Here is a 25,290-nt window from a genome sequence, read left to right on the forward strand (position 1 = left end):
TTACCACTGAGCCACCTGGGAAGCCCAGATACTGTTTTACTGTGGAGGAAATGAGGACAAGGCAATGGCAGCCCACTCCAGTACTCTTGCCTGGAAAATCCCATGGATGGAGGAGCCTGGTAGGCTGTAGTCCATGGGGTCGCTGGGAGTTGGACACGACTGAGCTACTTCACTTTCACTTTTCACTTTCATGCCCTGGAAAAGGAAATGGCAACCCACTCCAGTGTTCTTGCCTGGAGAATCCCAGGGATGGTGGAGCCTGGTGGGCTGCCGTCTATGGGGTTGCACAGAGTCAGACACGACTGAAGCGGGTTAGCAGCAGCAGTGGAGGAAATGGAGGCTTAGAAATGTTGAATAAGTAGCCCAGGGTCACACCACTAGAGAGCCCTGGGACCAGGAGCTGAGCTGGGGCTCTGCCTGTAGCGTCCGAATGTTTATTCACGTAGCTTAGTGGTTCCCCCAAGTTCTTCAGAAATAATTCAATGCCCCTGTTGCACTTCAACTAAATTTCAGTCTACTGGAGTGGGGCCCAGGCGCCGGTCTTTTTCATAAGCTCCACTGCCGATCCTAGTGTGTGGCTAGCAAGAACCTCTGCACCATGCCAGAGTCCTCCTTGTCCACATGCCATGGTCCTTGTTTCTCTCCTTCCTGACTCAGGTCCTGTCTTCTTCTTGGGGGACAGCAAGGGTTTGTGACTCTCCCAGGTAAGAGCTGTGTCAGTGGTCCTGCAGTGGGGGTGGGGAAGAGTGATACCCGTGGCCCAGGCTGTCTTGTCAGGCTCACTGTGTCACGTATCAGTTTGGTCCAGGTGTTGACAGTGTCCCTGGCAGCACTTGTGGAGGAGAGGGAGATGGCTTGGAGCTGGGAGCAGGAGAGGCAAGCTTTCTTGGCCCGTGTCTACTCTGACTTTACTGGACATTGCCCTGCCCTTCATTCCTGCCAGCACCCTGCCTCTCTGGGTCTGTTTCAATTTCAGATTGTTAGACTTGTGGATAAAAAGTCTCATATTTCAGACACCTCAGGGCAAATCCTTCCAGGCAGTAGAGAGAGACAATAGCCAAAGAATCTTGTTTTGCAAGATCAAGGCAGGGGAAAAGCTGTAGAATTATGAGCTCATAAGGTTAGAAAACAGGACATGTGGGAAGACTGCTCCCAGGAAATGACTGGAATAAAATATCTGACCTGTGGTTGCCATGGCAATTGTCCAAAGGTGCCAGGTGGGAGTTCCTGTCCTAATCTCTGCTCTTTTCAGCAGGAAGCAGGCAAGTGGGTGGGAAGCACTAGGTAGAGGCTGGTCACCTTGGGCAGGGATTGAGGCAACTCAGTCTTCAGCTTACCCAGCTTCAGTTCTACCTTCATAGAGTCCCTCTCTACTAGCTGCCCGCCTACCCCTGGCCACATGCCCACCCTGGATAGCACTGCTGGATTGGTTCCAGGAGTAGGTTGCATTACTGCTTTTAGTTTAGTTTAATGGGACCCAACCTTCCTTTGCTGAAGGGCCCCACCTCTTCTCACTGGGTGTGCAGCCTGTTTTAGGGTCTTGAGAAGAGCCAAGTCTGGATTCAACAAGGCAAACTGACTTGGGGCCCCGGAGCTCCTGTTGTCCAGAAATGATTGTGTAGATTCAGCTTTTAAGCAGGGACTTAAACACTCGTGAGCTTCTCCTGTTTAACACTATGCTCCGGTTTGGTTACCATCCCCTACTTCCTGTCTCCTTTACAAGGCCCTTTAATGGATTTGTACTCAGAGCCTTTGCTAACTTTCCCCCTTCCCTTCCTATCACTATTCAAACCACTGTAATCTACAAACCACTGCAACCTGACTTCTGTTCCCACCACTCTATTGAGACCTCTTGGCAAAGTCGAGGATCACTACCTGGGGGGCTAAATAGTGTACATATCAGCAGGGGACACTGTTGACCACCCCAGAGTTTTGAAACATTCCTGTCGTTTCCATGACACAGCCCTTTTGATGTGTTGACATTTTAAAAAACAATCTATTCAACTTACAACTATAAAAATGTACTGCCTGTGCCTCCCGAGGTCTCTCTTGAGTTCCTGGGTGATCAGGGATGACCCTCCACTCTGGCTGAGTGGACCTTGATTTGTCTATCAGTCTTCTGTGAGGTCAGGGAACTGTTCATTTCTGTGCCTGCCGTGTCTCATAGTATCTGGCCTCGTGAAGTTTTACCCTCTGAATGTGTACCTTGTGTTCAGCAAAAGCTCAGGAGAACCCTTCTGCAGACTTTTGGAGGTCTCTTTCTTCATAACTCCCTCCTCTCTGGAACTTGTCCATTTACAGCCACCTCAACCCCAAACTCTGATCTCTGTCATATCAATTTAGTATGACCACTGCGCTCTGCTTGGGATCTGCCTCTCTGCTCTGTGGTCTGGAAACTGCCTTCAGGATGAAACCCAGGACAATTGTAGAGTTTATCTCTTTCATTTCTCTTCCTTCCCAGGTAGTGCTGAGTTAGTTACCTGTTGTCTAAAGTCTGAGAACACTGTTCATATATTTTTGTCTAGTTTTCTAATTATTTTCTGACTAGTTACTTATGTTGAGAGAATAAATCTGGTCCCTGTTACCCCATCATCAGAAGTATAAACATCTTGTTAACTCCTACTCAGCCTTCAGGTCTCAGATTAGAGATCACTTCTTCCTGGAACCCTTCCTAAACCCCGGTCTTGGCTAGGTTCCCCTTTCATGTGCTCCTATAATATCTCATCAGAGTGCTTAGCTAAGCTAAGTCACTTCAGTCGTGTCCGACTCTGTGCAACCCCGTAGACGGCAGCCCACCAGGTTCCCCTGTCCCTGGGATTCTCCAGGTAAGAACACTGGAGTGGGTTGCCATTTCCTTCTCCAATGCATGAAAGTGAAAAGTGAAAGTGAAGTCGAGAAGTCGTGTCCGACTCTTCGAGACCCCATGGACTTCAGCCCACCAGGCTCCTCCATCCATGGGATTTTCCAGGCAGGAGTACTGGAGTGGGGTGCCACTGCCTTCTCCTCAGAGTGCTTATCACCCTGTATTATAACTACCATTTTGCTTGTCAGTATCCCTCAGGAGAATATAAGCTTTTCGAGAGCAAGACCATATCTGCCTGTCTTGCTGTTATGGCCCCAGGACTCATCACAATGCTTGGTGCACAACATGCTCTCAATAAGGATGCATTTAATAAATGAATGCTAAATCAGATGAGCTAGAAACCGAGGAAACAAAGGAGAAAGTCTAGAGCTTAGGGTGAAAGAACTTAGAATCCTAGCACTAATTTGCTTTTAAAAGGGTATAGAAGGACCAAAACTAGTAACAATGATTAACCATGGGCAGTGGAAGGAATGAGAGGGTAATTGAGGCATTTTTTCCCTTCTTTCTTTTCTAAATCAACTTTATTGAAGCATAATCGGCAGACAATAAAATGTGCCTATTTTTAGAGTAGGGGGTAAGCATTAGCTCGTCAAGATATGGAACATTTCCACCACCCAAAAAGTTCCCCCCAATAGCACTTACTTTTAAACAATTTATACAACCAAATTAATTAATGCATCTGTTTTTACTATGTCTCCTCAACTGCCCCTAAGATAGGTTCTTTGAGGGCAGGATCTTTGTTTTGCTCACCGAAATTCCCAAGGTCAGAGTGCCAGGTTAATAGTAGCCACTGGACACACTTGTTGAATGAATAGATTCCAGATAATTAAATACTCAAATAGAAAAGGTAAAATTATCAAATATCTAGGAAAATGTAAGGTGACTATCAAATATTTACCCAAATCAGTATGGGAAGAACCTACTAAGCATAGAAAAAAATTTTTTAAAAATGAAGCAAAACTCAACCTGGAAAAAAACATTATTTCCAATTATATAATACACCTATTTCTCCAATGCCTCCCCCAAACAATATATCCATGATATATGGAATGCTAGGGATAATCTGAATCAAAACAAACAAATAAGCTTCTTTAATCAGTTAAAAAAAAACCCTCAACAACCCCACAGAAAAATGGAGAAGGCAGCAGTTCTCGCAGTGTGTTCTGGTGACACCAGGGGTTCCCAAGACCTTTTCAGAGGGTCTACAATTATTTTCATAAATAATGCAATAAGTTGTTTGCCTTTTCAACAGTATTGATATACGCACTGATGATGCAAATCAGTGGTGGACCTTGGCATGAATCAAGAAAATTGCACCAACCTATTCTAGAAGTCATGATCTTCCCCATCAGGCAACTTTCACTTAAGAAAGTCCCTGATGAAGCACTACAAAACCTTGAGTTTACATCTTAAATTAAAAAAAAATATTTTTATTAAGGTGTAATCAATATTCGTTTCAGGTGTACAATGTAATGACTTTATATTTGTGTATATTGCAAAATGATTACCATAATAAGCCTAGTTAACCGCTGTCTTCATACATAGTTTCAACAAATTTTTTCTTTTTCTAAAAATAATTTATTTATGACTGTGCTGGGTCTTCACTGCCGGGCGAGCCTCTCTCTAGCTGTGGTGCGAGGGCTTCTCATTGTGGTGGCTTCTCATTGCAGAGCACAAGCTCTAGGGCATCTGGGCCTCAGTAGTTGCAGTGTGCGGGCTCAATAGTTGTGGGTCCCAGGCCCTAGAGTTGTGGTGCAATAGTTGTGGTTCGCAGGCTTAGTTGCTCTGACTCATGTGGGATCTTTCCGGACCAGGAATGGAACCCTTGCCTCCTGCATTGGCAGTTGGATTCTCTTTTTTTTTTTTTTTGACTGTGTTGGGTTTTAGTTGCGGCTCATGGGCTTCTCTCTAGTTGTGGTACCTGCGACACGTGGGATCATAGTCCCCTTATCAGAGATCAAACCTGAACCTGTGTCCTCTGATTCTGAAGGTAGGAAGGCAGATTCTTAACCACTGAACCACCAGGAGAGTCCCTGGCGAGCAGATTCTTTACCACTGAGCCACCAAAATTTTTTTTCTTGACAGGAGGACTTTTTTTTTTTCTTTTTTCAAACCCATGCTCCCTGCAGTGGAAGATTCTTAACCACCAGACCACTAGGGAAGTCCCAAGGAGGACTTTTAAGATTTATTCTTTTAGCAACTTTCAAATAGGCGGTACAACATTATTAATGCTAGTCACCATGTTGTGCATTAGAGCCCCATGACTTATTTATTACTGGAAGTTTGTACCTTTTGATTTGTTTTACTCATTTCGCCTTTCCCCACCCCCACCTCAGCAACCACCAATCTGTTCTTTTATTGATGAGTTCTCTTTTTTTTAATGCCACATATAAGTGAGATCATACAGTGTTTGTTTTTCTTTGATTTATTTCACTCAATGTAATACTGTCAATGTAATTCATGTTGTTGCACATGGCAGGATTTCTTTCTTTTTTATGGCTGAATAGTTTTCCAGCGCATATGTATACACCACAGTTTCTTTATCTATTCACCCATTGATGGACGCCTAGGTGGTTTCCATATCTTGGCTACTGCAAATCAACACTGCAGTGAACATGGGGGTTCATATATGTTTTTGAATTATTGTTTTCATTTTCTTTGGATTAATATCCAGAAATGGAATTACTGGGTTATATGGTAGTTCTATTTTTCAGTTTTTGAGGGACCTCCATACCATTTTCCATAGTACCTGCACCAATTTACATTTCTACCAACAGGGCACAGAGGTTCCCTTTTCTCACATCCTCACCAACACTTGTTATTTATTTTTTTGCTATCTTTATTTTAAAAATACATGCACATGGTAAATTTTTTAAAAAATAATAAAATGGTACACAAAGATGTAAAATGAAAAATATGTCTTTACTAACTTATAGAAACACTTGTTATTGTCCTTTTGATAATAGCTATTCTAACAGGAGAAGGCAATGGCACTCCACTCCAGTACTTTTGCCTAGAAAATCCCATGGACGTAGGGGCCTGGTAGGCTGCAGACCATGGGGTTGCTAGAGTTGGACACGACTGAGCGACTTCACTTTCACTTTTCACTTTCATGCATTGGAGAAGGAAATGGCAACCCACTCCAGTGTTCTTGCCTGGAGAATCCCAGGGACGGGGGAGCCTGGTGGGCTGTCGTCTATGTGGTTGCACAGAGTCGGACACGACTGAAGCAACACAGCAGCGTTCTAACAGTTATGAGGTTATATCTCACTGTGGTTTTGATTTTCATTTCCCTAATGATGAGTGATTTTGAACATCTTTTCATTTGCCTGTTGGCCATCTATATGTCTTCTTTGAAAAAAACGTCTATTCACATACTCTGCCCATTTTTAAAAATTAGATTTTTTTGCTATTGAATTGTCTCAGTTCTTTATATATTTTAGATACTAACCCCTTATGATTTGCAAATATTTTATCCTATTCAGTAGGTTGCCTTTTCATTTTGTTGATGGTTTCTTTTGCTGTGCAGCTTTTCTCTTTTAATGACTCTATTTTTTATTTTAATGACTTTCTTGTTTTAGGTTCACAGCAAAATTAAGCAGAAGGTGCTGGGAATTTCCATATTCTCCCTGTCCCCACACATGCACAGCTTTCCCACTATCAACACCCCCCTACTAGAGCACTAGTGCTCATGAATTTATATTGCTACATCATAACTACCCAAAATTCAGGGTTTATATTGGGATTCACTCTTGGTGCTATACCTTCTAAGAGTTTTCACAAATGTATAATGACGTGTGTCTACCCTCCTGGTATCATCACGTAGAGTAGTTTGGCTGCCCTAAGAATCCTCTGTGTTCCACCCATTCACCACTCCTCCACTGTAACCCCTGGCAACCACTGGTCTTTTTATTGTCTCTGTAATTTTCCAGAATGTCATATGGTTGGAATTGTACAGTGTGTAGACTTCTCAGGTTGGTTTCTTTTGCTTAATAATATGCATTTAGGCTTCCTCCATGTCTTTTTATGGTTTTATAGTTCATTTTGTTTTAGCACTGAGTAATATGCCATTGTCTGGGTGCACCACCATTCATTCATTCATTTACCTACTGAAGGACATCTTGGTTGCATCCAAGTTTTGGCAATTATGAATAAAACTGCTATAAACATTCATGTGCAGGTTTCCATGCAGATATATTTTCAACTCATTTGGATAAATATCAAGGAACACAAGTGCTGTTTTGTATGATAGGAGTATGTTTTGTGTTGTAAGAAAGTACCAAACTGTCTTCCAAAGTGGCTATGCCATTTTTGCATTCCCACCAGCAGTGAACAGGTATTCCTATCTCTCCACAGCCTCATCAGCATTTGGTATTTTAGTTTGTTTTTGTTTGCCATTTTAATAGGTATGTAATGGTATCTCATTGTTATTTCAATTTGCAATTCCCTAATGAAATGGCAACCCACTCCAGTGTTCTTGCCTGGAGAATCCCGGGGATGGAGGAGCCTGGTGGGCTGCCGTCTATGGGGTCACACAGAGTCAGACACGACTGAAGTGACTTAGCAGCAGCAGCAATGACATATTATGTTAGCATCATATGCTATTTGCTATCTTTGTATCTTCTTTGGTGAGGCAGATATACAAAATTTCCCCCTGTTTTTAAATTGGATTATTACTTTCTTATTGTTGGTTTTGAGAGTTCTTTGTATATTTTAGATAACATCCTTTATCAGATATATCTTTTACAAATATGTTCTCCCAGTCAGTGGTTTGGTTTCTTACTCTCTTTACCTTCTTTCATTTTTACTTTTATAAACTATGTATTGCTTAAATTTTTGCAATGACTATAATAACTTTTAAAGTTAGCTTTATTGAGCTATGATTCATATACCATACAATTCCCACTTAAGGTATAAAATCCAAATAGTTTTAACTATCTTCATAGGTTGTACAACCACCAGTATGGTCTAAGTTTGGAACATTTCACTATCCATAAAAGAAGCCCTGTACCAGTTGGTAGTCACACCCCATTCCTTATCACCACCAGTCCCAGCCTTAGGCAACCACCAGTCTACTTTGTGTCTCTATACACAAACATCCTACTCTGGATGTTTCATACAAATCGAATCATATAACATGAAGCCTTTGTAACTGGCTTCTTTCACTAACATGTTTTCAAAGTTAATCCTAGTTGTAGCATGAATCAGTCCTTTATTTCTTCTTATTGCTGAAAAATACTGTATGGCTACATAATATTTATTTATCCATTCACCAGTGGATGGTCATTTGAATAAGAATAATGCTTTGAACTGCACTCATATGTGATTTTTACATGAATATATATTTTCACTTGTCTTGGAAATAGACCTAGGAGTGGAATTGCTGGGCCAAATGATAACTCTATATTTAACATATTAAGGAGCTGCCAAATTGTTTTCCAAAGCAGCTGTACCATTTTATATCCCTACTAACAATGTTTATAACTCTTGAAATTAAAGATACTCTTTTTAAAGAACCCTAGACTTTCAGGTAGAACATAGTAGGTGTTTGGTAACTGTTGAATGGACGGATGAATGGGTGGTTCGAGTAAGGAGAGGAACTGAACATGGAAAATAGAGTGGGAGATGGGTGAACCCACTGCCTTTCACTCCAGCACCAGCTGGCTGGGCTCCTCTGAGCCCCATGTGGTTCCCAAACAGGATCAACCAACTTCTTCAGAGCCTGAGATCGACCTGGAGGCTCTCATGGAACTATCCACAGAGGAGCAGAAGACTCAGTTGGAGGTAGAATTGGGGACCAAGGGGAACCCAAGAACCCAGGTTCTGCTTCCCCATCCAGTGTGGGGAGAACCAGTTCAGAGGGGGAAATTCCTGGGAGACTGGGGACTCGTGAAAAAGTGCTGTGGCTCAGGGACCCACTCTGCTTTCTTCCACCAGGCTCTTCTCCAAAACTGCCCCCGCCCCACAGAGGTAAGGGATGCTCTGGGTGGTCTGGGCTAAGAGGGGGCCCAGTGGGCCAGCAGCTAGTGAAGAGGAAGGTTTGGCCCTGGGTCCTTCTCCCCTTTCCTGACTTGGAGGCCATGGAATCAGGTGGAGACTAGGGGGAGCACTGTGGTGGGGTAGGTGTGACCCCATAACCTGATCTCATCCCTGCTTCTGCTCCTCTGTTTCTCAGCCTTTTATCTCTGAGCTGCTCAGTCAACTAAAGAAACTTCGGAGACTCAGTCGACCTCAGAAATAAGCCTTGTGAGACTAGCTTCATCAGCCTCAGCACTGCCCAGTCTGCCCTGAACCCCTGGATCTTCAGCTGGGTGGGAAACCACTCCTTGGGACCCAGACGAGGAACATGGAGAATGAGGAGGGACATTTGAACGCCACTGTCTGTGTGCAGCCACAGCTGGTTCCTGTCAGCTGCACTGTCTGGGAACCAGTCATGGCTGTTGCCCACTGCCTTCCTATCAGCCAAGTGGATAAAACCTTCAGGAACCCCAGCTTCATGGAGTGTGGTGCATATCTGTGCTGACAGATGGGGGAGGGAGAGGGTGAAGTCTTATACCAGAAGGCCAGCATCCAAGTCACTAGGCTCCCATATACCTCACCCGTCCAAATGTCCAGCCACCCACCCACACATGCCTTGAGAATTCAAAGATACAGGTCACAGTTCTGTGTCAGAGAAATCACCATCATGCAAGGTCCCAGAGGCCAAGCAGAAGGCACCTGGCTAAGACACACAGCATCCTGCCACCACCAACAGGAGCCTAAGTGGCAAAGACCAATAGGAGAGTTAACTGGAAAAACCTAGTTGGGTCCGGGGGCATCAGAAGCTAAACCTTCCTCCCCCACTAACTGATCCAGGAGGCCTCAGGCTGAGGACTCTTTCTTGAGCCAGCTCCAAGCCAGAGGCTAAAAGAGAAAAAACAGGGACTAAGCAGAGGGGTGTAAAGGGTATAGGCTGAGAGCCCAGTGGTCAGGTAAGGAGGGAGCTGGTGGAAACTGACAGTGGGTCTGAAAGGCAGGCAGGTGGGGACAAGAGCCCTGGAGGTGGCATCCTTTGGGAGTAAGGCCAGAAGCAGGGTATGCATTCACTGTTTGTGTAGGCAGTGTCTGAGTACTAGAAAGGTTGTATAATCCAAGATGGTGGGGCCTGGGGGCATGCCTACTGCATGTGAGGCCACCAGGAGGGGTGGGGCTGTTCCTGCCTAGAGAAACTTTTTCCTTCTTCCTCACTTCACAGGACTCTGCTCCTGTACCTCTCCGAGGGCCCAGGCTCAGGATCCATAGGGTTCTATAGATAAAAGATGCTGGTCCAATGAATCACACACTTTATTAAATCCTCCAAGTACCAGCGGAGGGCCCTGGGCTCTTGAGCAAGTTTCAAGGCTCCTCCTTAGATTCAGACTGGTCTTGCCCTGTCTCTCACTTCCAATCCAGACTCTAGCGCTGGAAGGCTCCTGACCTCTGCCTTCCCTCTGGCTCCTCCAGTCATTGTCTCCAATGGAGAATCCTTCCTCCTTCCAGGAACGGAGGCTTAAGAAAGGGCACATTCATAAGCAGTCCAGCCTGTCATGTCCTCCCATCAGATGCCCTGGAGGGCGCCCCAGCCTGTGTGCTTGCCTGTAGGATGACGTTCCCGGGAGGACCAGGGCTCCCTCAGTGCCCTTGGCCTTTATGCAGGGGCTGGTAGGCAGATGTCTGGTGCTCTTTAAGCTCAAAGGCATCATGGCCTTCCCTGCGGAGCATAGAAATAGGTCAGAGATCACAGGTAGCCCTGGAACTCTCCCAGCCCCAAAGAACATTCCACCTTCACCCACCGGAAGCAGCGGTTGCAGTAGAGGTCTCCGTCGCAGCCAGCACAGCGAAGGGTGGCATCCTCATTGCAGATGCAGCACCAAGGGAGCTCCTCTTCCTCTTCCTCAGGCCTGGTGGCCATGGCCTGGGCCTTTAAGGACCAGAGAGGAATGGGGGACATCAGGTACCTGACGGAGGTGGGAGGGAGGCTATGATGGCAGCCTGGGGGTCTGTGTCTGTGGTTCTTCTCACCTTAGGCTCTGCCCCGCAGGACTGGTCTTGGGGTTGGGGAGTTGGCTCCACAGGGATGTTAAAGCCACTTGCCTCATCCAGGGCAGCTTCTTCGGTGAGCTGTGGACAGAGTGAAGAGGTACAGCTCCTAGCTCCAGGCACCCCGCCAATGCACAGTATTTCTGCACTCTGTGGCCTAAGCTCTCAACCCATCTTCCTTGATCTATTGTCTGTGGCTGCTGATGTCCCATCTCAAGGGACCAGGGGCAGGTGTGGGTCACGGGAGTAGAGGAACTCCAGCTAGAACAGGAGCTGCAGAGTGACAGGCCAGCAAACCCCAGGGTGGGCACAGAGTGAATGGGGCCAGGGGTGTGGTGGGGCAGCACAGCAGGGACCAGACAAGGGGTGGTCAGGTGGGTAAGGCAGGGCCAACCTGCCGCAGGACTCTCTGGATGGCCTTCTCTTCCTCCTCTTCATCATCGCTGTCAGGAAGGTAGTAGTCCTGGAGGGTCACTTGAAGATGGAGGGCAGGGAGCAGGGGAAGAGGAGTGAGGTGGAGAGCTCACCGGAGTGGCTGTACTGCTGTCCCCGGGAGTGGTGTGGTTTCCAGCGGCACTTGTTCCAGAGTTAAGCCGCCTCTGCAGCCACTCTGATCAGAGTGGCTCTGACCCCCCTCTGCTCTGATCTCCACTCTGCCCCCTCTGCTGGGCTGGACAGCATGAACAGAAGGTTCTGCACCTGAAGGGACCCGGGGCCCCTGCCCCCTGATGGCTGCCCCTTGTTCTTCATCCACCGTTTTGCCCTAGCACTTGTCTCATGGTTCTAGGCAGTGCTCAGTAGACTCGGCCTGGCAGAGAGTACAGCCACTGTGCAGAGCTTGGCCTGGGGGTGGGGGTCGGGGGGCCTGCCCAGGGGACACGAGTGAGTGGCTGTTTTACCAGCCTTTACCTCTGTCAGGGTCCCGTCCCTGCAGCACAGCCAGGCGCTTGGCGAGGGCCAGGATGCGCTCCTGCCGGGTGTTCTCCTCCCGAAGCTCGACTGCTGCCTCAGCCAGCAACCTGCTCTTTTCCTCCTCCAGGGACCAGGTGGCTTGCCCCCTGGAACTGGTGCTCTGGGCCCCTGGGCCCCCCCAGTTGAGGTCGTTCTGGATAGAGGCGGCTAGAAAGAGTGATGCATTCAGGGAGGGAGACATTTCGGGATCTCTCATCAGAAACCACTGAGCCCATTTCCTAACTTTAAAAAACCCTCCATGAATTACCAGCTTTTTGTTCCACAATAGTTCCTGTGGCTTATATTGCAAATAAAATTAGCTATTTTTATTCATTTTCCCAAATATAAGAAACCAGTAATCTTAGACTTTTTTTTTCAATTAAATTCATCCCCACCCACCTGATACTTTAACATGTTGCCCTTAGGGTGGGTGCCCCATGGTATGAGAATCACTGCCCGAAAGGAGCAGAAGATGGGGAGGCCAGGGTCCAGCCAGGCCCTCTGCCTTACAGGCTGGAATCAGCATTTCTAGGGAGCAGCACAGAGACGACATGAGGGAAGCTGAGGTCTTGAATGTCACTAGTGGGGAAGAATTTTAGTTGAGTGGGTGTGACTCTGACATGGTCCTCTTCAGCTCAGAGTTTTAGAATAAGACATTTGAAGTTAGACAGCTTTGGGCTGAAGTCCTAGCTTCACTACTTAATAGCTATGTGACCTTGGTCAAGTTCCTTAAGCTCACCAGGCCTCAATTTCCTCGTTTATAAAATATGGATAATAATATTAATCATAGGATTACTGAGGATATTCAGTGAGATTGTATCTCTAAAGCAGGGTTTCTTTTTTTTTTTTGGCTGCACAACATGGCATGCAGATCTTAGTTCTCCAGTTAGGGATCACACCTCTGCCCCCATCAGTGGAAGTACAGAGTCCTAACCACTGGACTACCAGGGAATTCCCCTAAAGCAGGGTTTCTTTTTTTTTTTCTTAAGGTTTTTAAACTTTTTATTTTGTATTGGGGTATGCATGCATTTGTGATAGTTTCAGGTAAACAGCAAAGGGATGCAGCCATACATATACATGTATCCATTCTACCCCAAAACTCCCCTCCCATCCAGGCTGCCACATAACATTGAGCAGAGTTCCATGTTAAAGCAAGGTTTCTTAATCTTGGTTCTACTGACATATTGGACAGGACATAGGCATACCTTGTTTTATTGCACTTCACAGATAATTGCTTTTTCTTTTTTTTCTTAGAAGTTGAAAGTTTGTGGCAACTCTATGTTGTCAGATGGTGGTTAACAATTTTTAGCAATAAAATATTTTAAAATTAGGTAGGTACATTTTTTTTTAAACATAATGCTATTGTGCACTTAATAGACTATAGTATACTGTACACAATTTTTTTATGCGCCAGGAAACCAAAAACTTCACGTGCCTCACTTTATTACAGTGAACTTGAACTGAACCCATAATGTCTCTGAGGTACGCCTGTAATTCTTTGTGGTGGGGGCTGCCCTGTGTATTGTATGATGTTCAGCAGCTTCCTTAGCCTCTGCTCACTAGATGCTAGTGGTACCCTCTGAGTTGCAACACCCAAAATGTCTCCAGACGTTGCCAATTGGGCCCTGCAGGGAAAATCATCACCATAGTTGAGAACCACTGATGTGAAGCTTTTGAAGAGCTCTGTCCAAAAGAATTTTTTATGATGATGGGAACATTCCATGTCACGTCATGGTCTGTATTTGTGCTGTCCAAGATCATAGCCATGAGTCACTTGTGACTACTGAGCATTTGAAATGTGGTACCATTGAGGAACTCAATCTTAAATTTAATTTTAAGTAAATAGCCTCTTCCTCCTTATCATCATCATCATCACAGAGAACATTCACTTACTATGAGCCAGGCAGGGTCCTAAGTACTCCTGGATTAGCCCATTTACTCCTCATGACTTTTCCATGAGGTAGGTCTTACCACACATCCTTCCATTTTACAGATGAGGAAAGTGAGACTTCAGTCAAGCAACATGCTGAGGGTCACACAGCTACTAAGTGGTAGAACAGAGAATCACTGTCTGAGCCTAATGCCTACACACTAATCCACTAGGCTTACACTGGCTCCCACTGGAGTAAACATTCAATAAATGGCAATCCTTATAATGTTGATATTCTCTAATTTATATTCACCTCCCAGAGTGTCAGCATTGGAGCCTCTCCCACCTGGGGAAAGAGTAGGGGCTGGGTCCCTGGGGGAGCCAGGTGGAGAATATACCTGGGCCTTCTTGTTCCCAACTCTCATCAATAGCCACCTCCGCTGTTAGCTGTGTCAGCAGATCCTGTGCCTGCTGCACCTGGGTCCTGGGGTCCGGTGGTTGATGTGCCTGCTCAGAGAAGGGAACCTCAGTGGGGAGCAGGGTAGTGGGGAAGCCACATCATAAGGCTCAGAGCAGTTCCGGTCAGGGCTGGGTGCTGAGGCATTCCCAAAACTCAGGGAAAGGGGACTAACCAAGAGCCCATGTAATCAGGTAGGTCTGGCAGTCCCCAACAGAACCTAGGGGCCACTCTTTGCTGCCCCACCCAATCCTGCTGCTTGTCCCTGGTTCCTTGGCCTGGCAGCAGGCCTCAGGAGCAGGAGGTACTCCTGCAAAGTATCTAAGCATACATGTATCTGGGCTTCTGCTGGGTCCCTGTCCCAGGACCTCCATCCCTCCAAAGTCACAGCACTCACCAGCTGGGGGGCCTGAGAAGATGGAACTCTGCCTTGCAGCACAGCAAGCCGCGCCTCCATCTCCTTGGTGGAAGGGACAGGACCCTGGGGTGCATCCTTCAGTGCAGCTAGCCTGGCTTCTATCTCCGCCTGCGAGGGCACTGACTCTGCAATTGGCATAGAGATGCCTTGTAATATCCAGAGGGATCCTACTCCCAGGAGCCCCGGATGGTGTCTTTTCCACCCTGTCTGGGCCTGCTCACTGGGCTTGTTCTCCCGGCGGAGCCGTGCTAGGCGCTCAGCAATGACTTGATCTTGCTGGGTCAGTCCATGGCTCCGGGGAGTGCTGGGCTTCTGCTTGGCTTCCAATGCTGCCACACGCCTGGTAGGATATGAGATAGAGGCTCTTGATGAATGCAGAAGGGAGGGGTGAAGGCACCCTCTCTGTTTCCCATTCAAATCATTTCTAGGCAGCTAGGGAGGCCTCCAATGGACCATCTTCTGGGGCCATCGCTCATGTCACCCTGCACCCCAACCCAGCCAACTGGCAGGAGGGTTCAGCTGAGAGGGTGAGGTCTACCAAGAACCTTTTCTGGGGAACGGACTGATGAGCTGCTCTCTGAGCCCAGGAGGGCACTCAGGAGCTGGAGAGTCAGCTATCCTCCTGATCCTGGGCTCACTTAAGCTACAGGCTGGGAAGAGACTCCTATCCTATGGCTCCTGTGTCCTTTCCCCTCCCCATTTGTCTCTGTCCCTTCAGCACTTACTTCTTGTAGTTCTGAGGTGGTGACCACTTGGAGGCACTGGCAGGAGAAGATCCTCTACAGAGAAGAAATCTGGTGTCAGAAGTCACCCACCATCTGCCTATCGGTGCCCTCCACCCCAAACAATCCCGAGTCGACCTCTAGACCCAGAGCACAAGGCTGAGAGGCCTGGCCAGCTGCCAGCTGCCATGCTCGGCTGAACCGTCACCCGTGTTGGCTTCTCACCTGGTCAGAACCTCATGGCACTGCTTGCAGACCTTCTGTTGAGTGTTTCCAGCTCGGGGAACTGCTGCACTGAAGCTAAGGCAGCCGGAACAGAAGGCCCGGCCACAGTTCTTACAGCCATACTACAAGAAACATGAAGCAAGGAGTCTACCTCTCACCCACCCCTGAAGGCTCCTCACGGGGACTCTTTGAACACACACACAGAGCAGACACTGAAGCTGTGACCAGATGCTGGGAGGAGGATGGGGAATGGGGCCCCTAAGGCCTGGGGAGAGATGCGGGGTGGAGGGCAAAGCGATTCCTGTCTCCAATTTTCTATTCAAATCTCATAAAGCTTCATGCAAAATTCACATGCTTTCTACTCGGTCTTCCCTTACACAAGAGTGTAAACGACAAATAGGCAAAGTCCCATGCTTCAGGTCACTGACTCTTCAACAGAGGAGAAAGAGAATGCAGGGCCCATGCCTTCTCTGTTCTAGCAGAGATGGAAGGAGGTTTGACTCAGGATGGGATGGCAACAATAGCCTCCATTTATTAAGCATTTACTGTGTGAGTGAAAAGTGAAAGTTGCTCAGTCATGTTGGACACTTTGCGACCCCATGGACTGTAGCCTGCCAGGCTCCTTTGTCCATGGAATTATCCAGGCAAGAACGCTGGAGTAGGTAGCCTCTCCCTTCTCCACGGGATCTTCTCAACCCAGGGATTGAATCCACATCTCCCACACTGCAGGCAGATTCCTTACTGTCTGAGCCAGGCACTAAATTCAGTACTTAACGTTCATCACTTGATTTAATCCTCAATTTATACACACTATCATACTTAATCCTGACGACAACCATTATCATTCTTATTTTAAACAGGATCAGAGAGGTTACTAGACTTGCCCAAACCAAGGTCACCTCTGTGAATGATAGCAGAGCCCCAATTTGAATTCTGACCACTTTGACTACAAAACCCAGGTTTCTGAGGGCTCCATGATCTGCTTCCCTACCAGCTATTCATCCCGCCTATCCGGTTCCTATCTCCTGGTCACACTGAGGCAGAGGAAGCCTGCTGTTTACCATGGGAACTTGGCAGGTTTGTGCTGAGGATAAGTGAGACTTTGCTATGTTGCCCTGGAGACAGGAGAAAGGGCAGGCTGCTTGATGGTGAGGGCTTCAGAGCAGAAAGAGTAACGGGCATGGTGTAGTGGAGAGTGGTCACAGAGTATTAACTAAGACCGGGCTGCGGAGGAGCAGGGTGGAGGGAAACAGCCAGATCCTACACTTGGCAGACAGAAAAGCTTAGCTTTCCGAAAATGACAGGAGCCCGATTTACAGTTTACAGGGAACTCACATCCAGCACCATAACCCCGAAAGCAAGGGAGTGTTAGCCCCGTTTTATAGAAATGTTAACTGAGGCTCTGTGGCTTCATCAAAACCACACGTCTGGAGAGGTGCCATAAAACCAAGCCTAGGACTGCAAGTCCCGTGTATTTCCCTCCACTTCGCGTCCTCCCTCTAGCCCGTGAAGAGAGACTCGCCTCCTTCTTGAAGATGGTGAACTTGACAGCGCATCCGTAGCACCTACTCTCCATCCTGTTTCCCGGTGCAGCGCAGCAGGATCCGCAGAGCAGACCTCTTGCGGGTCAGGTACGGGCCCCAGGCACCTTCACCCAGCCCCGCCCCTACCTACCACGCCCACTTGCGCGGGCCAGCCAAGGCCTCCGACAGGAGATTCACGACAGTCACCCCAGCCGGAGAGCAGCAGCGGCGGGCGCGAGGGCTGCCGGGAGTCGTAGTTCGTTCACCATTCAGCGGGCTTGGAGCCGACAGTCCGCGGGAAGCCCCACACGCGTAGACTTTTGGGAGTTGTAGTACTAATCCAATCAGAGTTGGAACCATGGCGGTGACCAAGGAGCTCCTACAAATGGACCTGTACGCGCTATTAGGTATTGAGGAGAAGGCGGAGGACAAAGAGGTGAGAACGGGGGTGAGGAAAGTCGATCCTGAGCGACCTGGCGGCCCTCCCAGCCTTGGCGCCTCACCTGAGGCTGGCACCAACATCTTTCCAGGTTCCGCCGGGCCCTGAGTGGGGAACGAGAGGCGGCCCAATGGCTTCAGAAGGGGGATTCCCAGACCTTCCTCAGACCTCAGGGGTCTGAGGGCCTCAGGAAGAAGAGGTGGCACGAGCGAGAGGTTACTCCGCGGGGCACTGTACTGTGCTCTTCGGTGGCCCTTGTGTAGCGGAGGCCGCCGGCTGAGCCTGGGAGGCAACCCTACCCTACTTCTTGCGCCTGCGCAGTGTCAGCCTCTGATGCCCCTTCTGTCTAGACTGCGGCTAAAGGTGCTTCATTCTGTCTCTCTTGCTGGCTGATTTAACTATGTTAAGAGCCTAGGGCGGAAGAAAGGCCAGGTCTCAAGGTTCCTCCATTCCTTTTTCATACCTTCAGTGGCAGTGTGACCTATGACTTTGCCATCTCTGTTTTCTTTTACACCCCAGCCCATTGACTCTTTTCTAGTAGCAGATGCTCAGGTGTTGCCCTCTCAACATGTGCTAGTGGCCAGAAGCAGGAGGATCAGAAGGGTAGGCAGATGACCTGGAATTGAAGTTTCACAGGAAACTCCAGGTTGATAAATGTGCCAGGGAGTGGTACACTGATCAAGCTGTAACTAAGATCTCTGTTACTTCCCCCAGGATTATGGTGGTGGCTGTAGCAGTGTAGGAAGTGGAGGCAGATAAGTTATCAAATGAAAATTAGTGCCTACAGATGCCCCTGTACTTCCAGGCTGCTCTGCTTATTGTCTGAGTGAGCTTGTGGAAAGAGGAAACTCTGGGACAGAAAAGCAGGGAGACCACAGGGCCCTTGAGGAGTGATACAGTCAGTCAGTACAGAACTGGTCCCAGGTGGCTCAGGGGTAAAGAATTCAGCTGCTAATGCAGAAGATGCAGGAGATGCGGGTTGGATATTTTGGTTGGGAATATCCCCTGGAGGAGGAAATGGTAACCCACTTCAATATTCTTGCCTGGAGAATCTCACGGACAGAGGAGCCTAGTGGACTACAGTCCATAATGTCGAAAAGAGTCAGAAACGACTCAGCACAGCACAGCACCACCTATATAATATCATGTGCTGGACACTATTTTAAGTATTCTATATTTATAAATTGTTTAATTAGTACTTCATTATTAGTGGACATTTCACACTGGATCTAGCCAATGTGTTGGAACCTTGACGTTGAGAACTCCTGAGGAAGGCAGTTATGAGCCACTGATGTATATATTAATCAGAAAAGTGACATAATCGGATTTTAAAGAAAATATTCAAAGTCAATTTGCAGAAAGGACACAGTACGCGATGGGTAGAGGAGCTGCCACCGGGGGATCAGGTGAGGCTGTTGTCTAGTCAAGAGGCTGGGGTCTAAGCAGGGCAATGAGGTTGGTATTCAGTTTTCACTCAGGTGAAGTAAGGGGTAGGTGAGAAGACTGCATTGGCTGTACTGAATCTTAGTTGCAGCACATAGGATCTTCATTGCATTGTGTGGGATCTTTTACTGTGGTGCACGGACTCTAGTTGCAGCATGCAGGGTGCGGGCACATGGGTTCAGTCGTTACGGCATGTAGGCTTAGTTCTCCGTGGCATGTGGGATCTTAGTTTCCTGACTAGGCATCAAATCTCTGTGCCCTGCAGTGGAAGCGCAGAGTCTTAACCACTGGACTGCCAGGAAAGTCCTTCCATCTGTGTTTTAGAAGAGGGTAGAAACTTTTTCCCCCAAACACCATTTGATTCCACAAACTTTTATTAAATGTCTACAAGTGAAGAGAGCAGTCCCTGGAGGGTTACCTCATCATGTCTGTTTCCAGGCTCTCTGTCTCTTGCTTTTGTAGTTCATTGTTTAGAAATGCAGAAGTCAAAAGTTGATAATTCTAGAAGGTGATGCTTTCTAATCAGATGGCGGTTTCCTACAGAGTGTAACTTGTGTAGAAAATGACAGCATTTATAACTAATCTTAACAAGTGAGGCCAAGAATTGTTGCTTGTTACATCCCTGTATTGAGAATGGATGGAAATCATAATACAGCATTGAGGTGTATTGGGATTGTAAATGTGCCTTTATAATCATCTTTGTGCTAATCACCGCAGGCAGTTAAGAAAGAGAACTTTGGAGTCAGACTGTATGCATATTGGTTCCATTACTTACTTAGTTCATGACCTTGAACAAACATTTAACTTCTGTGTGCCTTGGCTTCCCCATCTGCAAAATGGGAATGATGGCAGTCCCTCCTCACCTGCCTTGTTGTCTGGCTTAGTCCAGGCAAAGCACGTAGAAGGCACTTAGCACAGACTCGCTGCAAGTTCATTCATGCTGTTATCATTGTAGCTTCACCTTCCTACACTGTAAGCTCTAACGTCCAGTGCAGTCTCCCACAGCTCATGTCTAAGGTTGCCCTTCACGCCTCACCCCTTCTCATTTGTTAGAGTCCCTCATTCACTTCACACTACACCAGTGATTCTCAGCCAAGGCAGTGGTCAGAGTAGAAGGGAGGTGAGGCATCAGGGAGGTAGAACAAGATTGAGGATCAGCAGAGTTCACAAATGTTTGGGCATGGTGGGACTTCAGAGCTGAAGAAGATACCGCTTCTGTTTTCTGACAGCTCACACAATATAGTAAACAATGAATTCTGAGGTAGAGTGAAAGAGGTTGAATAAAAGCATGTAAGGAAGGCTTCCCTGATGGCTCCGTGGTAAAGAATCTGCCTGCGAATGCAGGAGACAGGGTTGTGATCCGTAGTCCGGGAAGATCCCACGTGCCGTGGAGCAACCAAGCCCATGCACCACAACTACTGAGCCTGTGCTCTAGAGCCCAGGAATCAAAGCTACTGAAGCCTGCCTGCCCTAGAGCCCATGTTCTGCAACAAGAGAGGCCACCGCAATGAGAAGCCTGCACGCCGCAACTAGAGCAAAGCCTGTGCAGCACTGAAGACCCAGAGCAGCCAAAAATAAACAAAAAATTTTTAAAAGCCTATATGGAAAATGCTGTCAGAATAAAGAGGAAGGCATGATTCATGTGATTGGTAGGATCAATGAAGACTTCCCCTGAGGAGGTATTTTTATGCAAGACCTTGAGGGGAGAAAGGAATATTTTGCAGCAGGGTTAAAGATCATCATGGTCATTTACTGTCTTCATTTTATAGACAGGAGGATGGAGGCTCAGGGAGGTTATGGAACTTGCTGAGATCACCCAGTGAGTGAATGTTGGGCCATATTGGAGCCCTAATTTAGTGTTCCTACCACTGCCCTGCACAAATCCGTGGAAGCTGACATGTGAATTTCTGTCCTGTTTATAGCAGCCTTGCTTTTCATTTGAAGCCCTTTGCAGGGTACGTAACTCACTATATCTTGCCAGGTATTACTTGGTAAAGCTAGGTGCTTGAAAATGCGTTTTGATCAACCCTTTGAAGACTCAACTTTTAAATGTATTTACCAGGAAAACTACCATGGAAACTTACTATTGACCTTTTCAGGTTATATTTTATTATTGCTTTAAGGAAAAGGCGATTTTACCTGTTTGCTAGCTAATACTTGTATTTAAATCACTTGTTTCAGTTATACCCTAGAATGTGATCACTGACATCCATTGTTTCTTACCGATATAAGAAAAGTAAGACAGAGAAGGACTTGAAGGAATGGTATGAGGTTAAAGTGCTTGGCATGACAAGGATTGGGGCATTGCCTAGGATTTGTTGAGGATGTGGCGGGAGATGAATCTGAAAAATGTGGTATCTCTGGGCCTCTAGGCCCTGGGGTGGCTATACTTGATTCTGTGGGGGTCTGGGGGCCATTTCTGGATTTGAGGTGTGTGGGACTCAGTCCACTGCCTCCAAATGGCTGCCTTGCCTCCAGCCTCTTGCCTCCAGACCAGGCCCTGAGGCGCTAAGGTTGGGCACTGAGCCTGGTTTCACTTGTCATTCATTCATTCACTGAGGGCCTGACCGGCACTGGGTGGGACCAGGAGCCCAACCTCCAAGTCTTCTTGATATTTCTCTGATAATTAACTCATTCCTGGGTTTGGCTGTCTGGCTGAAGCTCTGAAGTTTTGAAGTTACTTGGCTACCTGTTAAGTCAGAAGGAATGATTCATTTGTGTTTGTAAGCTATTCATTAGTGTTCAAGATAATACCTCACATTTATATGACACTAAAGTGCTTTCACATAAATTATCTCATTTGATGTGATCTTCAAAATAAGCCTGTGAGATATGCAAGGACTATTAGCTCCAATTTATAGATGAGAAGACTGAGACCTGCAGAGTTTAATTGATTTGGCCAGCATAAGGTGGCTAGTAAATGCAGAGCACCTGCCCAAACCTGCATTTTATATGCCTCTTTCAGAGCTGTTTTCCATGACCCACAACTTAGGAGCAATTAGGGCAACAAGAGATGGCTCCAGAAAGCCTCTCGCTCCCATCCTTGACACAGATAGAGATTTGACTCTGAGTAAAGCTGCCCGACCTGGGTTAACTTGAAGGATATTAAGCCAACCTGGACAACTTGAGGACGTGTATTAAAATTTGTGTTAAAACTACCATAGTGGAGTTTTCATCTTAGTGAAGGTAGAATTCAAAATATTCTCTATTTGCATAACTGCTTTCCCTATTTTTGCTGCTTCTGAATACTTTTATTTGGTTATTATTGTTTTTCTTTAAGTCAACTCTCTTCTTTTTACTAATATAATTTTGTTTATGAAGGAAACCAGTGCATTAAGGGGAAAAAAGAATGAGATGTAGGAAGTACCAGGGCCAAGAGAGAAAGAATTCTGTGCCCAGGCAGAGAGAATGACTTTGGGGGTAGGGACCGAGGACGTTAGGGGTTGAGAGTGATAGCAGGCCATGGGGGTGAGGTGAGGAGCCGCCAGACCCAGGGTATCTGTCAGATCTGAGGGGTGGGAATCTCCAACCTGAGAGAAGAAGGCAGGTGAGAATTTGAGAGTCTGGGCATGATGTAAGCCTGCTTAGGGTAAGGGTGGGAGGGAGAGGCAGGCCTGAGAGAAGAGGGCATCTGAGGAGGTGGAGGTGGAAAAGGAGACTGGCCTCCAGATGTAGACCAGTCTGGTTTGGGGATGTGGGCTGAGAAGGAGGGCAGGGCCGGGGTTGAGGCCCAGGAACGGATACTGGGAGCACCAAAGGGAGAGCCTGAGGGGAGGGAGGACCAGAGGAGTGACCTCAGGGATGGGCTGGGGACCTGGATCCTTTAAGGCACATAGGGGCAACATATGGACAGAAGCAGCCCAGGCCCTGTGCATGGTCTTGGTTGGTTCAGGCTGCACAGGTCACTGTCCTGAGTCTGGACCATGGACCATGGTTAGCAGACCGAGAGATGTTGGCGTGAGGTCCAGGTGCCCCCAGAATCATCTCACAGTACTACTGGCAGGCCTACATTTGGAAATGCTGAGCTGAGAGCACTGGTCTGGGCAGTGGCTGGCACCCTCTTTGCTCAGAGCCTTAGGAGCAGTCCCGTTTCCACAGAAATTTAGAAATTTCTCTGTAGTGCTGTTGCAGTGTAGACCATAGGCTGTAAGAAATGAAAGTGACCAATCTTTTAGGCAGAGGGGACTTCCAGGTAAGTGCCTAGAGCTCTGTGGTTTACTTCCTGCTTATGACATCAGGCGGTCACATAACCTTTGGGGTTGTGACTAGTGCAGGGTTGATGAGATGTCTGCCTCCCCCAGGCTTGGCAAGAAAATACTGCCCAGGCTGAGATTACTAACTCTTCCTCCTTCTGGCACTGGGCCTGTAATGACTTCTTGCTGATTCGCCAGCATGATTTGTTCATTCAGTATCTGTTGTCACATGGAGTGGCCTCCCTGTGTGTCCTCTGTATCTGAGTCTACCCTGTGGACTTACTTGTACTATTAATACTTACTTGGCTCCAAGTTTTATTATATGGAAGGATAACAGCCTTCTAAAAAATAATGATCTCTTCTTTGTAGGGCACCTTTCTTTTAAGTTAATGATGGCTATTTTACATTTATTGGGCCCCTTAGCGCCTGGCTTTTTTGTCTAAGTTGGGAATTCATTCCTTTCAAGAGGTGAAACTGGAGGCAGGTGGATTGTCAGAGGCCCTCCTGTGTGCCTGGCACCAAGCCCAGTGGAGACGGCGGGAGACCCAGCTCCAAGCTCCTTTCCCTGCTCTGGGCTTAGGTTGCTGCAAGTGGCCAATCCAGTTATGGAGCCTCCAGGAAGGGCTGGGCTAATGCATAACTCATTCTTCCCCTCTGTGATGCAGGGGGATAACATTTAGTTCCCACTATGGTTCTTTTATAGTCTGTTGTAGTGATTTCTCCTTAAGAGGAAGTGTTAGCAGGTAGAAGGAGAAATTATGAAATAGTGTGGGAGGATCTCCAAGGCTTGGAACAGCACCCACTTCCTTCTGCTCTTCAATAGGCCAGAAGCAATTGACATAGTTGAATTTTCCTAATTGTGTTTGGTTGAGAACAAATGGATGTTTGCCCCTTTCATTCAAAAGGTATTTATTGTGTGCCTACTGAGTGCCAGGCACTGCCCAGTGCACTGTTCTGGGCCCTAGGGATAAGCAAAATTCCCTGTCCCCTAAAGCGCATTCCCTTTATTTCTAAGAACCCCCATAATTCCCTATACCTGTGTGCTCTCATTTGAAGTACAATCATAACCGGTGTGTCTGTTTTTCCAGGCCATACCAAAAAAGAAACAGCAGATTTATAAGCACTTCCAAAGATATGCTGGTACCTGGCGCAGTCTAGTAGGGAAGAGAGATTTCTATAAAAGAGTAGAATTTGAGGGACTTCCATGTTGGTCCAGAGGCTATGACTCTCTGCTCCTAATGCAGGGGGCCCTTGCTTCATCCCTGGTCAGGGAACTAGATCCTGCATGCCACAACTAAGACCCAGCTCAGTCAAATATACTTTTTTTAAAAGTAGAATTTAAGATCATCACCACCTGAGGAAGCATAGGAAAAGCCTGACTCTGCCCTCAGTAACATCTGAACATTTTGTACTGTTCAGTAGTTTATGTTCTGAGTGATGATCCTGCGTGACGGAAGACTGATCAAACTCAAGTAGTGTCCTAGGATGGAGAAGGGAAGGGAGTAATCTGTGGTATTTTTGAAAGGCATCAAGAGAAAAGACCACACTTTTGCAAATTGGAGTTTAAAGTCCTCATAAAGTTTAGGTTCAAAAAAAAAAAAAAGTTTAGGTTCATCTGAGATCTCTGTCATTCCGGGACTGGGTCTTGGAGACAGCCTGGTTCTTGGAAAAATCATGGTCTGGGCAGGGGCTTTGGGTGAAAAGCCCCTCAATTGTCACCTAGGTCCTTTCTGTGAAGTCTCAGGAAATGTAAACAACTATTTCCAAGTGCTAGGGAGATCTGAGTTTTTAGGAGAAAACTATAGGTAAAGAAGGAAAACTGCAAGTGTTGAGATAATTCAGTAGCTTTTGGCAACTTTCAGTGGCTGCTTCAACCCTCCCTGGGTGTCCAAGCACCTGCAGACTCCGTTTCATAAAGGAGCTGCCAACCCTGGGATTAAATAGTCCTGTCTCTCTCACATAATAACACAGAAGTCGTTCTGTTTCTTTATTCTTCTGAAAGTTCCTCTTCCTTCTCAACTTATCATGATTAAGAAAAATAGTATTGCATCTTTTTTGCCCTCTTGAGCTGCTAGTAAGGTGGAATTATTTCATAATAAACAGTATTGACGCAGAAGCTTTTCAGAGG

At 47.0% G+C, this 25,290-nt stretch overlaps 3 protein-coding genes across 14 annotated transcripts in view; 2 read left to right on the plus strand and 1 right to left on the minus strand.

Annotated features, from left to right (window-relative positions):
- PPP1R14D (protein phosphatase 1 regulatory inhibitor subunit 14D) overlaps window positions 1–9,354 on the plus strand; it is a 22,641-nt gene extending 13,287 nt beyond the window's left edge. For 9 of the 10 annotated variants that reach the window (XR_015134942.1, XM_086321898.1, XM_086321901.1 and 6 more), the window contains 3 exons: window positions 8,564–8,647; window positions 8,801–8,833; window positions 9,039–9,354. Coding sequence is in view for 9 of the 10 variants with exons in the window: in XM_086321898.1 (XP_086178024.1) it covers window positions 8,564–8,647; window positions 8,801–8,833; window positions 9,039–9,104 (183 nt within the window). In the remaining variant the exon portion in view is untranslated. Of the gene's footprint in view, window positions 1–8,517; window positions 8,544–8,563; window positions 8,648–8,800; window positions 8,834–9,038 lie in introns of those variants that run through there. The other variant, XM_086321896.1, reaches the window with a different exon arrangement.
- An 814-nt stretch (window positions 9,355–10,168) lies between these two features.
- Window positions 10,169–17,220, minus strand: ZFYVE19 (zinc finger FYVE-type containing 19). 2 transcript variants are annotated; one of them, XM_086321884.1, is made up of 12 exons: window positions 17,087–17,220; window positions 15,565–15,686; window positions 15,343–15,396; window positions 14,839–14,957; window positions 14,597–14,742; window positions 14,141–14,249; window positions 11,831–12,040; window positions 11,316–11,395; window positions 10,904–11,002; window positions 10,675–10,802; window positions 10,478–10,592; window positions 10,169–10,390 (listed from the first exon to the last, which is right to left on the minus strand). In XM_086321884.1, the coding sequence occupies exons 1-11, from the start codon at window positions 17,138–17,140 to the stop codon at window positions 10,514–10,516; spliced, it is 1,200 nt and encodes a 399-aa protein (XP_086178010.1). In that variant the 5' UTR covers window positions 17,141–17,220; the 3' UTR covers window positions 10,169–10,390; window positions 10,478–10,513. The 2 variants fall into 2 exon arrangements, with proteins under 2 accessions (XP_086178010.1, XP_086178008.1); XM_086321882.1 differs by having other exon boundaries at window positions 10,169–10,592.
- Window positions 17,221–17,288: 68 nt separating this feature from the next.
- Window positions 17,289–25,290, plus strand: part of DNAJC17 (DnaJ heat shock protein family (Hsp40) member C17) — a 30,382-nt gene continuing 22,380 nt past the window's right edge. For both annotated transcript variants that reach the window (XR_015134941.1, XM_086321886.1), the window contains exon 1: window positions 17,289–17,523. Coding sequence is in view for 1 of the 2 variants with exons in the window: in XM_086321886.1 (XP_086178012.1) it covers window positions 17,446–17,523 (78 nt within the window). In the remaining variant the exon portion in view is untranslated. The remainder of the gene's footprint in view (window positions 17,524–25,290) is intronic.

Source organism: Bos grunniens, chromosome 10, assembly GCF_055505025.1.
Source record: "Bos grunniens cultivar Pamir isolate PY7600 chromosome 10, Bosgru_T2T1.0, whole genome shotgun sequence".
Classification (NCBI taxonomy): domain Eukaryota; kingdom Metazoa; phylum Chordata; class Mammalia; order Artiodactyla; family Bovidae; genus Bos; species Bos grunniens.

Bases quoted from the DNA above. Each gene is read 5' to 3' on its own strand.
- ZFYVE19 (XM_086321884.1), bottom strand. From the start codon at position 17,140: ATGGAGAGTAGGTGCTACGGATGCGCTGTCAAGTTCACCATCTTCAAG. The intron at 15,397-15,564 runs GTGAGAAGCCAA...TCTTCTCTGTAG, and splicing joins TGCCATGAGGTTCTGACCAG to AGGATCTTCTCCTGCCAGTG. The intron at 11,003-11,315 runs GTTGGCCCTGCC...CTCTGTCCACAG, and splicing joins TCCAGAGAGTCCTGCGGCAG to CTCACCGAAGAAGCTGCCCT.